The sequence below is a fragment of the Protopterus annectens genome, chromosome 2.part0 (genome assembly GCF_019279795.1).
Source record: "Protopterus annectens isolate FY-2018-M chromosome 2.part0, PAN1.0, whole genome shotgun sequence".
Classification (NCBI taxonomy): Eukaryota; Metazoa; Chordata; order Ceratodontiformes; family Protopteridae; genus Protopterus; species Protopterus annectens.
This window is the reverse complement of record NC_056728.1, coordinates 953,574,113-953,588,560: the sequence shown is the minus strand read 5'-3', so window position 1 is coordinate 953,588,560 and position 14,448 is coordinate 953,574,113. Positions and strand designations below refer to the sequence as shown.

General features: G+C 36.9%; 1 protein-coding gene across 1 annotated transcript in view; it reads right to left on the bottom strand.

The window, feature by feature from the left end:
• The window catches only part of ADAMTSL1 (ADAMTS like 1), a 4,128,157-nt gene that overhangs the window by 1,467,079 nt on the left and 2,646,630 nt on the right, over window positions 1–14,448 (bottom strand). Inside the window, exon 15 of the mRNA XM_044061207.1 lies at window positions 7,588–7,717. Coding sequence (XP_043917142.1) covers window positions 7,588–7,717 — 130 coding nt within the window. The remainder of the gene's footprint in view (window positions 1–7,587; window positions 7,718–14,448) is intronic.

Sequence of the window (14,448 nt, the reverse complement as noted above, 5' to 3'; positions counted from 1 at the left end):
AACCTTATTGGTTAGGCTTACATAGGCCCTTGGGCCGATAGCCTAGTACCTACCTATGAACCTATAAAGACTGGATACATTATGGTAAAGTTGCTGAACAAAGCTAATAGTATGTTCTCCTTAAGTTCATACTATCCCAAAGTCTTACATCAGATGGGCACAATTTAGTATCTGCTATTATGCTTAATGTAAAGTTGAAAGTTTTATTTTATAAAGGCAGCCTCCGTGTATTCAGTGTGTGCATTGAAATTTGGATGGGAACACACTGAATTCACTTTTATTAGGCCTAGAACAACACAGAAACATTTTTCATACATTTCATATAGAGACCATACAGTCACTCGCCAGTCAACTATCCCCAGATAACTCAAGACTTCCTACCACCAGTTCTGGCTCTCTCCCAACATTTAAATTGCAACCCATCTCTACAGCTCATATCTTCAAATTCATCCAAAAACTGAAGCCTTGTACTCCTTCTGCTGACCAGCTACTGTCTGAATACCTGCAAAAAGCAGCCAAGGTTATTGCATATCCGATATCCATCCTTATAAATAGAACCATTAATGAGGGGACCATCCCAGAAATCTGAAAAATTTCCCACATTATCCCCCTACACAAAGGTGGTAACTCAAAAGATTATTCTAACTCTAGGCCTATAGCCCTTTTATCACCCTTAGCAAAAATTATGGAGAAATGCATTCACCATCAGCTATTAGACCATTTAACTCAACATAACATTCTAGCTAACTGCCAACATGGATTTAGGCCATTTCATAGCACCACTACTGCCCTCTGATCCTTCACAGATTCCATCAATAGAAATCGCAACAATAATATCCTCTCATCTGCACTCTTTATCGATCTCTCAAAAGCTTTCGACATGGTAAACCACACCCTTCATATAGAGACCATACAGTCACTCGCCAGTCAACTATCCCCAGATAACTCAAGACAGTTTGGCTGTCCAATGGTTCAAGTCCTACCTCAGCAATAGGCAACAGGCAGTTGTCTGGGAGAATAATCTATCATCCCTCCTGCCAGTCACCCTTGGAGTCCCTCAGGGCTCTAGTCTAGGACCTCTCCTTTTCTCACTATTCATCAATGACCTGCATGTAGCAATTCCTCAAGCAACCTGCATACAATATAATGACAATTTTACAATCATATGTTCAGCTAACTCCCCCTCAGAACTACATTTTTCAACTCAGAAGGTATTCAACATAGTCGAGACATGGTTCGTGAAACGTTGCCTCCTTCTAAATGCCAAAAAAACTAAGCTCCTACTTTTTGTATCTACCAGTAAGTCCTCCCCTGTAGACTTCTCAGTCAGTTCCAATAACGGTACCCTCATATCCCCAGACTCTACCACTAAACTGTTAGGAATCACAGTTGATAATAACCTTAACTTTGATAGCTATATAAACAACACTATAAAATCAGTAAACAAAAAAATTGGCTCCTTGTACAGAATTAAACCCTTTTTAACGCCATCAGCCAGAACCAAAATTGCCCACTCTCACTTAATCGCAACTCTTCTATACACCTAACCCATATATGCTAACCTAAAAAAAAAATAATCTTATCAAATTAGCTAATTCCTATAATAGCACTGCCCGATTTGCTACTGGCAATCCCTTTACAACCCACCACTGTCTGAATCTACTGCAACTACCCTGGCTAGAATTACAAAATCACCTGTTATTTTATCAACTCACCATTGCCCACAAGCTATTCTACCAACCTAACATCACTCTTATACTCTCTAACCTCATAATTCCCTACAAAAATCTAAATTCACTACGCACTTCTAGCCAACATAAGCAAGTCTAACAACTCAGCAGGGGATTCCCTGTTCTCTAACACTGTAGGTAAAAACTGGAACCTTTTACCTAAAGAACTAACTTTACTTCCCTCTCTGCCTCTCTTTAAACAAAACCTCAAAAAACACCTGAAGATCCATTGGTTATACCCCTGCAGCGACTCTGACTAATCCTTTGTTTCACTACTTCTCGTCTCCTTTTCTCACTTTTTTCTTACTAAACTCTGCTGCATATCCCTTTAAGGGCAGTACTGTAACTAGCAATCCTAAAACAACCTGTTGTACTGTAATTTACCTATGTATTGTACTGTATATCGACTTGTCTTATACTGTCTGACACTGTTTAGTGTAATACTTTCTATTATTACATTCATATTTTTTGTTATCTTTCTTTACACTGTGCAAATATTGTTTGTAAATTCTGTGTGCTACTTTCAGAGCATTTCTCCCCGGGTCTCTACTGAAAATGGAAATATATCCAGTTAGACCAGCCCGGTTAACAAATGTAAAATAAATAAAATAAATAAATAAAATTTAAGAACAGACCCTCATACTTTCTCAGTGAAGTATTTTAAGTTAACATTTCAAAACAACATGATTGAAAATCTGTACTGTTGTCCCCTCTCTTACTCAGCATGTAATAATTCATCAAGTTAAGGGCATTTCAGTAGCCCCCATGTCTCTGCTGCTCAGTTTCTAGACTCCAGGATCCCGTCAGATTCTTTGTCATTTGATATGCAAATATCTCTCTGTCAGCTACTCCGTCTCCACTCAGAGGAAAATGCCTCTGCTTTCTTGCCTCTGTGGTCCTTTTTATAAGATGAGATGTGGCTAAATACAAGTATGGCACTTGTGATATGCCCTGGCACTACAGGTATACAGTCCCAGCAGTAATAGTGATAGGGTCTCTAGGTGTGTGTGTGTGTGTGTGTGTGTGTGTGTGTGTGTGTGTATGTTTATCTCTCAATATAGCTATAAATATAAAGGGAAAAAGAGAAAACATGTATTTTACTTCCCATGCTGTTCTGATTAATTGCAAAAAGTATATACTACATTTCATTTTCTTATCTGTCTATTCAATCTTTCTATATTTTTTATTGTTATTTTTTATTTTGTATATATTTTTGCTGTCCCAAGTCCCCTATGAAAATAGACTCTGCCAAGTAGGGCTAATACAGTTAACAAAATGCAAATAAATAAATAAATGGGTCATCCTAAGATTTTGGCATGACAACACATTTTCACAAACCAATAACTAAGTGTGTGGGGGGAGGGGATCCTTCACAATGATAATTGAAACAGCAAGAAAAATAGGTTAAGGAAACAGATAAGACAGGCAGATTACTTAGAGGTCAGGAAAGAAGGAACAGATAATAAGGCAAGATACTCACTTTCAAAAGCCAGTAACAAACTTAATATGGAGGCAGCTCAGCAACCCCCGTGTCCACAGTATATATTTTCCAGCTGTTTGACCTGTGGAGAGTTTAGCTTCTTTTTTACTATTTCTCAAGAAGAAAAAAGCTGTGGTCTGGTTAAGGTGACATAGATGCTCAAAGAAATTGAGAGAGACTGAAGGAGAGAAAGAGAGAGACAGTCAATGAGACGGAGGGGGGGGGGGCACACATGGTGAATGAACTGTACATTATGCTAAAATTAGAAGGAATTCAGGCTGGAAGGAAATAAAATTATTACACACAGGAGTTTAAGTTACATGGAGTTAGGATTTATGGCAGGCTGCTATTCCATTTTAAAGTTGTGAATTTAACTGTCTGTTGGCAGTGTAACTAATTAAAGGGGGGATGCAATGTGTTGTGACACATGCGGTCAGCATTCTGTTGTAGGACCAGATAGAATGGTTTATTAGAATTTCTCCCAACTGCACTCACAACAGTGCATCTGAAGCATTTGCTTTAATAAAATTAAAAGTATTGCTTTGTGCATACTTATACAAATTTGGAAAGCTGCCTGTGAAGTAGAACTGCATTGTTATTACTAGCTAGCAATGTCTGTACATTTACATGGCTCTGTACCCTTTCTGCATAAGTACAAAAAGTGGGACACCTATCAAGGAAGAGAGAAGGCAAAAGGCCGTGTGTTGGTAGCCAGGTGGATGAAGAACCCTGTAGTGATAATTAGACCAGTGATGGTGATGAAGTAAGGGAGACTGCTGTAGATAGTTACACAGAATAATTGCTTGTCTTGGGCTTTATATTCATGAGCTCCGAATTTCATTCCTGGGGTTGAATGGCTAGTACAGGTGAAGTGAGGGGTTCAGTAGGTTTGCACAGTAGTTTTTTGTGTGCTCTCTCCCATGCCATGTGATTCTGGATGGGAACAGCAAACAGGGATTATTTTTTGTCATTGACAGGGTTGAAACACAAGGATATGAGATGAGCAGAATAGCTAAATAAAAATATTGAAAAAATAAATAAAAGATTTGTAATAATATGACAAGGGCAGAAAGCTGTCCGATGGTAAGACCTAGTTCTAGAGCAGATATGCAGGGCTGTGCATGCTACTCAGTTTCATTCCCTCAGGCTATGGCTTAGACCCCTCATTTATAAAGATGTATCAATAGGAAGCAACCAGACTTAAATTTGGAGAAAGGGAAGTAAGACAAATTAATTGGCATTGAAGATCTGGAGTCACCACTTCCTCTTTCGTCTCCCTCTGCATCACAATTCATCAAGTTAAAAAATAAGAGATGGTGATTTAAAAATGTTTGAAGCTCAGAATGTGGCCTGGTTGTCCTAAGACTGTGGGTGCTTGAATGAGAGAAGCCTTCCCAAGTTCAAGAAGACAGGTTACAACATCAATGCCTTCTCTGTTGAATAAGGATGAACGAATGCTTACCTGTAACAGGTAGGAAATGATCTGGGGCTGAGTTATGACAAAGATAAAAAGATGTTCGGAATGGCTGAAAAGCAGCTTGCACTTCTGGCTAGGGCCTGACTTCACAAATCTGGATAAGATGGAATGATAAAATTCACTGGGCTAGCATATGGATCCTGTGAAGGGCTTTTATGGCTTCCCCAAGGTTAACTTGGAATGGTAAACTTATTCATTTTGATGGGGTAGCTTAGATTAATTAAAGAGGGTCTTATGTTGTTCATAGTTTTGATCAAAATTCATAATTTATATAAGGTGCAATAGCACAAAGGACATCCCCAAGGAAATAAGTAATAATAATAATAATAATACTAATAATAATAATAATACACTCCCAAACGTGGGCATTGTACTTACCAGGTGTATGTTGCTGGAGGAGGTCCATCTTTGATTACTGTACAGGGGGAGCTGTTATAATTACCAGCACAGACTATGGAATGTGAATATGAATGATTTATTGAAACTGTAGATATCAGTGGAATAAATGGTGTACATTTGCTGCTACTGACTGATTAATGAATGGTATAACTAAACAGAATAGAATAGTTGAATTACAAGTTGAGTCACTTGTCATTATGTCTGACAATGACATTTCTGGTCAATCTCAAATGGAGTGTGATGTTTATTGAGAAGCTCTGGACAATACTAATATAACAGTGGTTTCAGAACTTCCAAGGAGATCACTAGAATGGATACATAGGCTTCACAGGAGGACTGGGAATTAAAAGGATCATAGAATAGTTTGCAGTGAACAACTTACATAATGTACAGGGAGCAGTCAGTGAACTTCTGGAATATAATAATAAGGAACATTAAAACATTAAGTCATTACACTGCAAAAGAACCTTTAAATGCTTAACCTTTGTACGTTATTACCATATCACATGTTTGTCAGTTTACTGTTTATGCTGATCACAATGTATATACAATCTTAGCTTCTTTATATTCTGCAATGTAAACAGCAGCTGGATATATCAACAGAGTTTATGATAAATTAAGAATTATTTACAGAAATCAGATTTGTAGTGAAACTGAAACAGAGATTAGTAGAGCTAATGAAGGCGGGAGAATTATGTTCACCATTTTCTTTACTGTAAAACTAGAACAACTTTTCATCTAAAAATGTGTGTTAGAACTTAGCATGCCATTTTCTCAGCTCAGTTGATAACTTCCTGGTTACCATTACCCCAACAAATAACTGGGGGTGCCCTTTACTCCTCATCTGTATCCAAACTCTGGAATCTTCTGCTTGCAACTTTGCGCAACACAGGTTCATAGGTAAGAACTAGGCTAGCTGATCTTGCAGGCCATTTGAAGGCTAGCGGATTTCCCTAACTCAGACCACAGGATTCTATGTCCAAAGTTTAATGACAGTTCAGCATCAACAACATCTTACAGTTTAAACTACTACTTACATCCTACTCATTCAGAACTAGATATGTGATTGTATACCCCCTTGCTCTTCCTGCATTCTGTAATTGTATCCTCCTATATTCCTCAACAATCTTCTCCTTCCTTTTTTCCTAAATCTTTACTCAGGCCTTCATCCCTCTGCTGCTCTGAGTAGGTTATTCTGTGTAACTAACTCTCAGGTTTATTCTGTGTCATTCTTGCTGTAACCTCTCTACATCATTATACTGCACTCCCCCTCTTACTCCCCCTCTCTATTATCAGCACTCCTTTCATTCATTTATATAATTATCATAGTCTCTTCTCTTACATTTCACTTTTGCTGCTCATCTTCCATGCTTCATTCTCACTTGTTTCATACCTCACTCATCTTAATAAACAGTCACCTACTTATGTGGTACATTTCTTACTTTTTCCATCATTCACACCACTCCACAATTACCTACTCTTTTTTCTTCACTATAGAATCAGGCAATCAATTTGATATGTTGCTCCTGAATACTATTACTTAGTCTTACTGAACGCTAAATTGCCTGTTCCTTATTTATAAACTTTAGAATAATCTTTGATATGCAATATATGTACTCTACTACAGTTTATATGCTTTTATTCTACTTGTATTTTGAATCAGTATAATATTTTTCACCATGCATACTACATTGTAAATTTCTAAGAAGCTTTTCTCCCAGGGCCTCTGCAGAAAATGGACTTTCTGTCCATTTAGATATTCCCTGTAAGAAACTAAAAGACATAAAATAAATAAATAACCATTGTAATTACCATAATTTTCTTTGAAGGATAAATCAAAATGTATTCATGTATTGAGCAAATACTTTTAGACAAAGTAAATAAATAAAGCAGGTGGCAGTAATTACACTAACACAGATATATTGTGCTACCGACCTCATTTATGCAGGTGCAGGTTCATTCATTTCTAGAGATTCACATCAGCAGGAGCAGACAGGAAACAAATGTGGTTCCGACATAAATTGGTATTATTTTAAAAGAGTAGACATTTGGGGCATTGTATAGCAATGAACTATGTCTCGCCAGTTTACAGATAGCTGACTTTGATCACTCAGTCTTGGTCCTTCCTTCCAAACTCACCACATATGATTCTCTATGTTATGCCATGGTTCATCATTTTATGGATGGAAGGCAACAACAATCATCATTTACCTACTGATGTAAGCTCCGAAGACTTATTTAATCCAGTGATCATATTTTAGGTTCTGAATATTGTGTTTCATTCTAGGATAATACTGAACATTCTGTGCTCCAACCATTTAAACCATCAGCTGAAGTGTTCTTTGCACCCTGGACCTCACATCTAACTAACATGAATTTATTTTATATCTAGGGAGGCAAAACGACATGCCATCATTCTGTAACATTTTTTTATTACTATTACATTGAAGCATTATGCCAGAGATGATAAAGTTATGTCAAGATAGCAACGATCAGCTTACCTTGGGGGGCAAGGCTCCAGTCGGCAGGCTTTCAGAAGTTGTGGAGGGCGTCGACTACTCATGCACAAGCTTTCATCCACTGTCTCCTGGGTCTGTTTATTCAGGCAGACTGCCACTGCTTCCTGGATACCTAGACAAAGCACATTTTGTTTAGTCAGCTCATTCTACAAAAAAAAAAGGCTAAGGGACTAAAGTTCAAAATAAACAGCTAGATGTTTGGTGGGTGACACTGCTTATGAAAATAACTTTAATAACACTTACTCAGGAAATATTTCATAATTATGCATTGTTGTTTATGTTGTTATGAATTGTTAGGTACTACTTTAATTCTTCTTTGAACACAAATTACAATAACTTCATGCCCTCAGTTTCTCACCTTATCTGTACTTTGGTTTAATTTTCTCATTTCAAAATCACAGTCATGCAACTTTGCCTGACTGAAGTTTGACTTTCAGTAGGACTCCTTCCATGATATCATGCTATGTAATTGCCAGAAAAGGAACCTGGCTAGTGGGTGTGAATTCTTCAGACTTTAGTACAAAAGACAGGACTTCTTTAGCTAAACATTTGGCCATATTGCTGTGCCTTTCAAATGCTGTAAATTTCAACTTATAAATGGTAGTCCAGTTTGCTGTTAAATCAAATGTTATAAGTGGAGCTTTTAATTTGTGGCTGGACCACAATACTGGTCTAAGAGGGTGAACAGTTTTCTTTAGTTTCATTTTGTGTAAATATATAAAGCATGACAATATTATCCCAAGAAGGATATTATATATATATATATATATATATATATATATATATATATATATATATATATATATATAGTAAAAGCACTGAAGACCTTGGCCAAAATGCATTCAAGTGATTGAAAATAAGAAAATTATTCTGCTGTCAAATTAACATAGCAGCAACATAATACAGTTATCAAATGAGCATACAGGAAGATTTCAACTACTGGGAACAACTATACTTTACCATTTTTCAACACAAAATAACTAATATGATAAAGAAATAGCAGGGAGATCACACTGTGACTTGATCACATCATGATTCACCAAAAGAATTGCTGCTTTTGCAGTTAAAGAACTTCCCTTTCAAATATCATTGAACATATTTTCTTGGAACATGTGGTGAGACATTCAGATGTAGAGTATATTTATTTATTTATTTTATTTTATTTCACATTTGTTTACTGGGAAAGCCGAGCTGGGCAGGCTACCCATTTTCAGTGGAAGACCGGGATGAAAAGCTTCATTATTAACAGTACAAGAATATAAAAATAGGAAGAATGTATCACAGTAGGTGTACAACAGAAAGCTTATATAAAATTGTTCACAATTGACAGTAGTTACATTTAGCGATTGTTGTATATAGTCATACATAGCACATTATATAGTGGACTGAGATGCATTCAAATATTCAAGTGACAGTACTTTGAGATAAGAATGAATACAAACACTTTGACATAAGATTGAATACAAACACTTTGCGATAAGAAGGAATACAAACACTTTGAGATAAGAATGAATACAACCACTCTGAGATAAGAAGGAATACAAACACTTTGAGATAAGAATAAATACAAACACTTTGAGATAAGAAGGAATACAAACACTTTGAGATAAGAATGAATACAAGCACTTTGAGATAAGAATGAATACAACCACTCTGAGATAAGAAGGAATACAAACACTTTGAGATAAGAATAAATACAAACACTTTGAGATAAGAAGGAATACAAACACTTTGAGCTAAGAATGAATACAAGCACTTTGAAAGAAGAATGAATACAAACACTTTGAGATAAGAATGAATAGGGCAGTGCAGTGGTGCAGCGGTTAACGCTGTCGCCTCACAGCAAGAGGTTCTCTGGTTCGATTCTCGGCTGGGGTGCCTTCTGTGTGGAGTTTGCATGTTCTCCCTACATTCAAGTGGGTTTCCTCACACATTTTAAAGACATGCTTCTGGAGCATTTCTCCCTGGGTCTCCACTGAAAACAGGATCTGTGGAACCTAGTTGGACTTTCCCAGTCAACAAATGTTAAATACATAAAAAAATAAATACAAACACTTTGAGATAAGAAGGAATGGAAAACAGAAGTGAAAACTATGCTGTGCTACTGTAGATTAACATATACAAACAACAGACATCCATTTTCTGAATATGAAAAGTTTGAAACCGAGTTATTTGATATTAGAAAAGTACATAAAGGGTTCAGAAATTGTCTCAGAATTGTAAAACGTGCATATTTACAGTAAAACAAACATGTTTAGAATTAAAATGAGCACAAGAAAGTATAATGGGCATGAAAAGAGATTAAATAAGCAAAACAAATATAACACAAGGGCATAAAAGGCACTTTAAGAGTTTCAATAAGTGAAACGACTATAATTGAAAGGGCAGAAAAGGGCACATTGACTATAAATAAAGTAAAAGTGATTGCATGTGTTTTGGGCTAATTACTGTGTTTGGTACAGATTACTACTTTGTATTGATTGAAGCCTTGAATAGCATAACTAGAGTTGTTTGAAGTATCTCAAAGTGTGTAAAAGTGCTTACAGTGTGTGCTTATTGCTGTGCATTTATTTTGGAGAGTTTGTTGTGTGCAAAGTGCAACTATTTCGTGAGGTGCAGTCAAGTTCAGCCATTTCAAAACGTTTCTTGTGCCTGGGTGTTTTGGTTCACAAAGTGGTGCCAGTACAGATTGTCTCCCACACTATACTGAGTTGTTTGGCAAAGTGCAGGCATTTTGGGGAAATTCCAATGTGCTGTATACTGTTAATTTGGAAACTGCAATTATTTTGAACTGTTTCTCACTCTGAGGTTCTCCTGCCCATATTCACAAATCGCAATTACTTTGAAACAGTTTATATGCAAAGTGCCATTACTTCTAAATAGCTTATTCGCAAAACGCCATTACTTCGAAATAGTTTAATCATAAAGTGCCATTGCTTCAAGATAGTGTATTCGCCAAGTACAGTTACTTTGAAATGTTTCTTGCCCTCAGCTTCTATTGCTCAGTTTATTCGCACTATGCAGTTGTTTGAAATATTTCTTAAAATGATGATAAATGACTTTGGCAGTAAAATGTTGATAAACTGCTTTGGCATTAAAGTAATTACAAGATAAAGGCTCATACAGTAAAATAATGATGATAAATGACTTTAGCATTAAAGCCTTTACAAGATAAATGGCTTGTACAGTAAAATAATTTCAAGGCAAGTGTGTTTTACAGTAAAGAGATTTCAAAGTGTTACGGTGCCCAGGAAACTTATTTCATGAAATTCAGTTATACAAGGGCTTATGTTGCTACAAGTACTGGCATAAATTTCAAGGACAAGTATAGTGTATGTACAAGTGTGTGTGTTCGTGCATATTTGCAACAGTTTTCACTGAGATATGTCAATATGGCAGACAGATGTCCCAAGCCACAACCACTTGTGTTTGATCAGAATATTGCAGAGAACTGGAGAATATTTGAGCAAGAATATGATATATTTATACAAGCAGCTTATTCTGATAAAGATGCATGTACCATGTCATTCATTTTGCTGAACCTAGCAGGGTCAGGGGCCACTGAATGGGATAATTAATTTGTCTATGCAACAGCAGCATATGAAGGTGAAGGGGAAACTCATCGTGTTGTTGTGCAAGCTGAATCATGGCAGGACCCTGTGTGTTTAAACGCCAATGCAGAGAAATTTGTAACCCCCAGACTAATGCTACTATAGAGAGGCATTTGTTTTACATGAGAGATCAAAAACAAGGGAAACTTTTGCAGCTTATATTACTGATCTGAGAAACAAAGCTAAAATGTGTAGGTTTGGTGATTTAAATGATGAGTTAATAAAGGACAGACTCATGTGGTATTAATAATGCTGCCGTGAGAAAGATTTTGCTTTGTGACAGTGATTTAATGCTGAGTAAAGCCTTTGAGATTTGTCAGATTCATGAAGTTATAGAAAGTCATACAAATATGCTTGCTAGTGATAAGAGCATGGTTTCATTTGGCTCCAGAGCTCCACAGCATGCAGCATGTGACAGGCAAAAGCAGGCCTAAGCACATGGCAGCAGCAGCCCCTGCGGGACTTCCAGGTAAAACCTGTAATCTTCTAGCACATTCCAATAACAGTTCAGTTAAAGGAGCATGCTCAGTGCTGAACCAAGGGTCACGTAGTGCAAAACAGACGTTGCTCAGTACAGCATAAGAATGAATCAGCAAAACCCAAATCAATCTTTATTGTTAACTGTCACAATTCTGGTACTAACCATGAGTCCGGAAGAGAAATGTGCGTGGCATTTGGTCAACAATGTCATAAGTGTAACAAATGGAACCGTTTTCAAAGATTTTGTAAATAGAGTAAGCCTCACACAGTTACAAAGAAGGGTCACTCCAAAAAGCAAGTTAATTAAATAAATCTGCAACAGTTTGCTTTTTATGTAGATGGTGCATCAGTAATTAATGAAAAGATTCATGCAGTAGATTTATTGACAACAAATTAAGTATTTTGTACTGTCTGGATCAATGGTAAATCCACCAAGCTTAAAGTAGATATGGTTCAAAGTATAACGTCATGTCTGCAGATACTTTTGAAAGGGTCAGAGCTGGTGAGCAACTAAATGTGACTAGTTGTGTGAAACGTGTAGCTTATGGAGGTGAAAAAATTCTAAATGAAGGCTCAGTAGTACTTTCCCGTTATGTGACTAAGAGCTGTTATAGTGTATTGTTCTATGTGGTTCAAAGACCTGTACAGTCATTATTGAGTCTCAGAGAAAGTTTGAAAATGAATTGGTGATGTTGTAGTGTACTGGCTCACCAGATGCTCAGTAGCAAAACCCACCCAGTCCCCGCCCCAGGCAGTTGATGTCAGTCTGAACTAATGAATAGTCATTATGATGTGGTTCTCAGCTGCATGAATATTCATTCTTCAGCCATCATCATGCATGGGGAATTGGGTACACCACATTTATAAAAACATTGAAAGAAATTGAATTTAGTATTCTGCATGCCCCGTGAGCCAGTACACTAAAACATCGCCCAGTAATGTATGTAAAAATTGTACATATACACACACTGAGCACAGTTTATGCTGAGTAATTTAGTTTCCAAGGAGATGATTTCACCTACATGCATTCCTGTCACAGAAATATAAACAGTGAAATTGTAATGTTTTACTAAAGCCCTCTCCGTTCTTTTGTTTTTTACTCCTATTCCCAATCTCCCTTCCCCAAAACTGCACAGGACCTTAACTATAATATAACTCGCCATTAATACAAAACTTTTTTAAACTTCCAGGCACGGAAAAGTTGGCACGTCCTGTCATAAGTATGAACGGACATCTAATTAACAAAACATGTGAATACCAAACAGCACACAACTCCATTTCTAGTAAGATACTACTTACTAACACAAAAGTTAAAAAAACTGACTGAAAAGAATGCAAAATATATAAGCTTATTAAAGAATTAAAAATCTATGCATTTAAGAGCATACACAGAGAGTGCGTGCTTGCACACAGTAATACATAAACAACCAACACCCCGCACAAATATACGTATTCTAATACACAGTTAATTGGGGAATGATTGTTATATGTATTTAACAGCAACATGACACTGGTCCACTGTTGCATTTCTGACTCAGCACGAAATACAGCTTCAATGACAAAATTTTGGTAAAATGAACAGTAAAAAAAGTGTGCAGCAAGAAAAGGAGTCGAACACTGGCTGCAAGCTACAGAGATGTCTATACATACATGCATTCAAATAAAAAGAATAGGCACACCACATTCCACTGGAAATTATTATTTTTGAATGAGTATATAAAATTATAAGTGACAGCTTATAGCAGTTACATATTTTCCTCACTAACGGTCAGATATAGCAGCAATGAGGCACTGTGAGGTGTTAAATGATTATGCAACAGAAATTATTTAAAGACTTATTAAAAGAAGTGCATCAGAACATTCAGTAGTCAGAGATGCTTAGCTACATTCAGTAATCACAGCAGCTCATCTACATTCATTGTATGCATGATGCCAGTGGCTAATATGCATGGCATGCCAATCATGCCTCATTTCATATTCCAGTTTGCTCGTCAATCACCCTGGCCATGCCCACTCCTGCACAAAACTGAAGGTGAGCCAGTTCACTACAACATAGCCAATGAATCTGCTTTCTTTTACCAAAGAAGTTCATCAGATAAGCACATGTCCTAGTTACAACTTCAGCAATACTACTTTTCCAGAATACGCTGATGTTTTCCATGACAGATTGGGCAAACTTCCAGTTGTGTATTCCATGAAATTAGACCCAGAAATCAATCCAGTGGTTAGACCAGCAAGAAGAGTTCCGATACATATGCAGCATAAGGTCAAAGCTCAGCTGGACAAAATGGTACAAAAAGGTGTAATTTGTCCAGTTACAGAACCTACCAAGTGGGTGTCGTCCATGGTAGCAGCTCAGATGAAATCAGAATATGTACTGACCCAAAAGATTTGAACAAAGCATTGAAGAGACCGCATCATTCCATGCATACAGGTCTACAGTTCAAGAGGTTGCAGCCCTGATACCTAATGCCATTGTTTTTCTGTCTTAGATGCAAAGAATCCATTTTAGCATGTGTTGCTTGATCACACATCTTCATTACTGACTACATTCAGTACCCCATTTGGAAAATATAGATTCCTCAGAATTTATTCCTCAGAATGCCATTTGGAATAAATTCTGCAAGTGAAGTCTTTCAGTGTGCAATGGAGCAAATTTTTGGGGGTTATCCTTGTACCATAATAGTAGATGATATATTGGTTGGAGGCAATGGTGAGGCAGAGCATGACAGAAATCTTAAGAGAGTTCTAG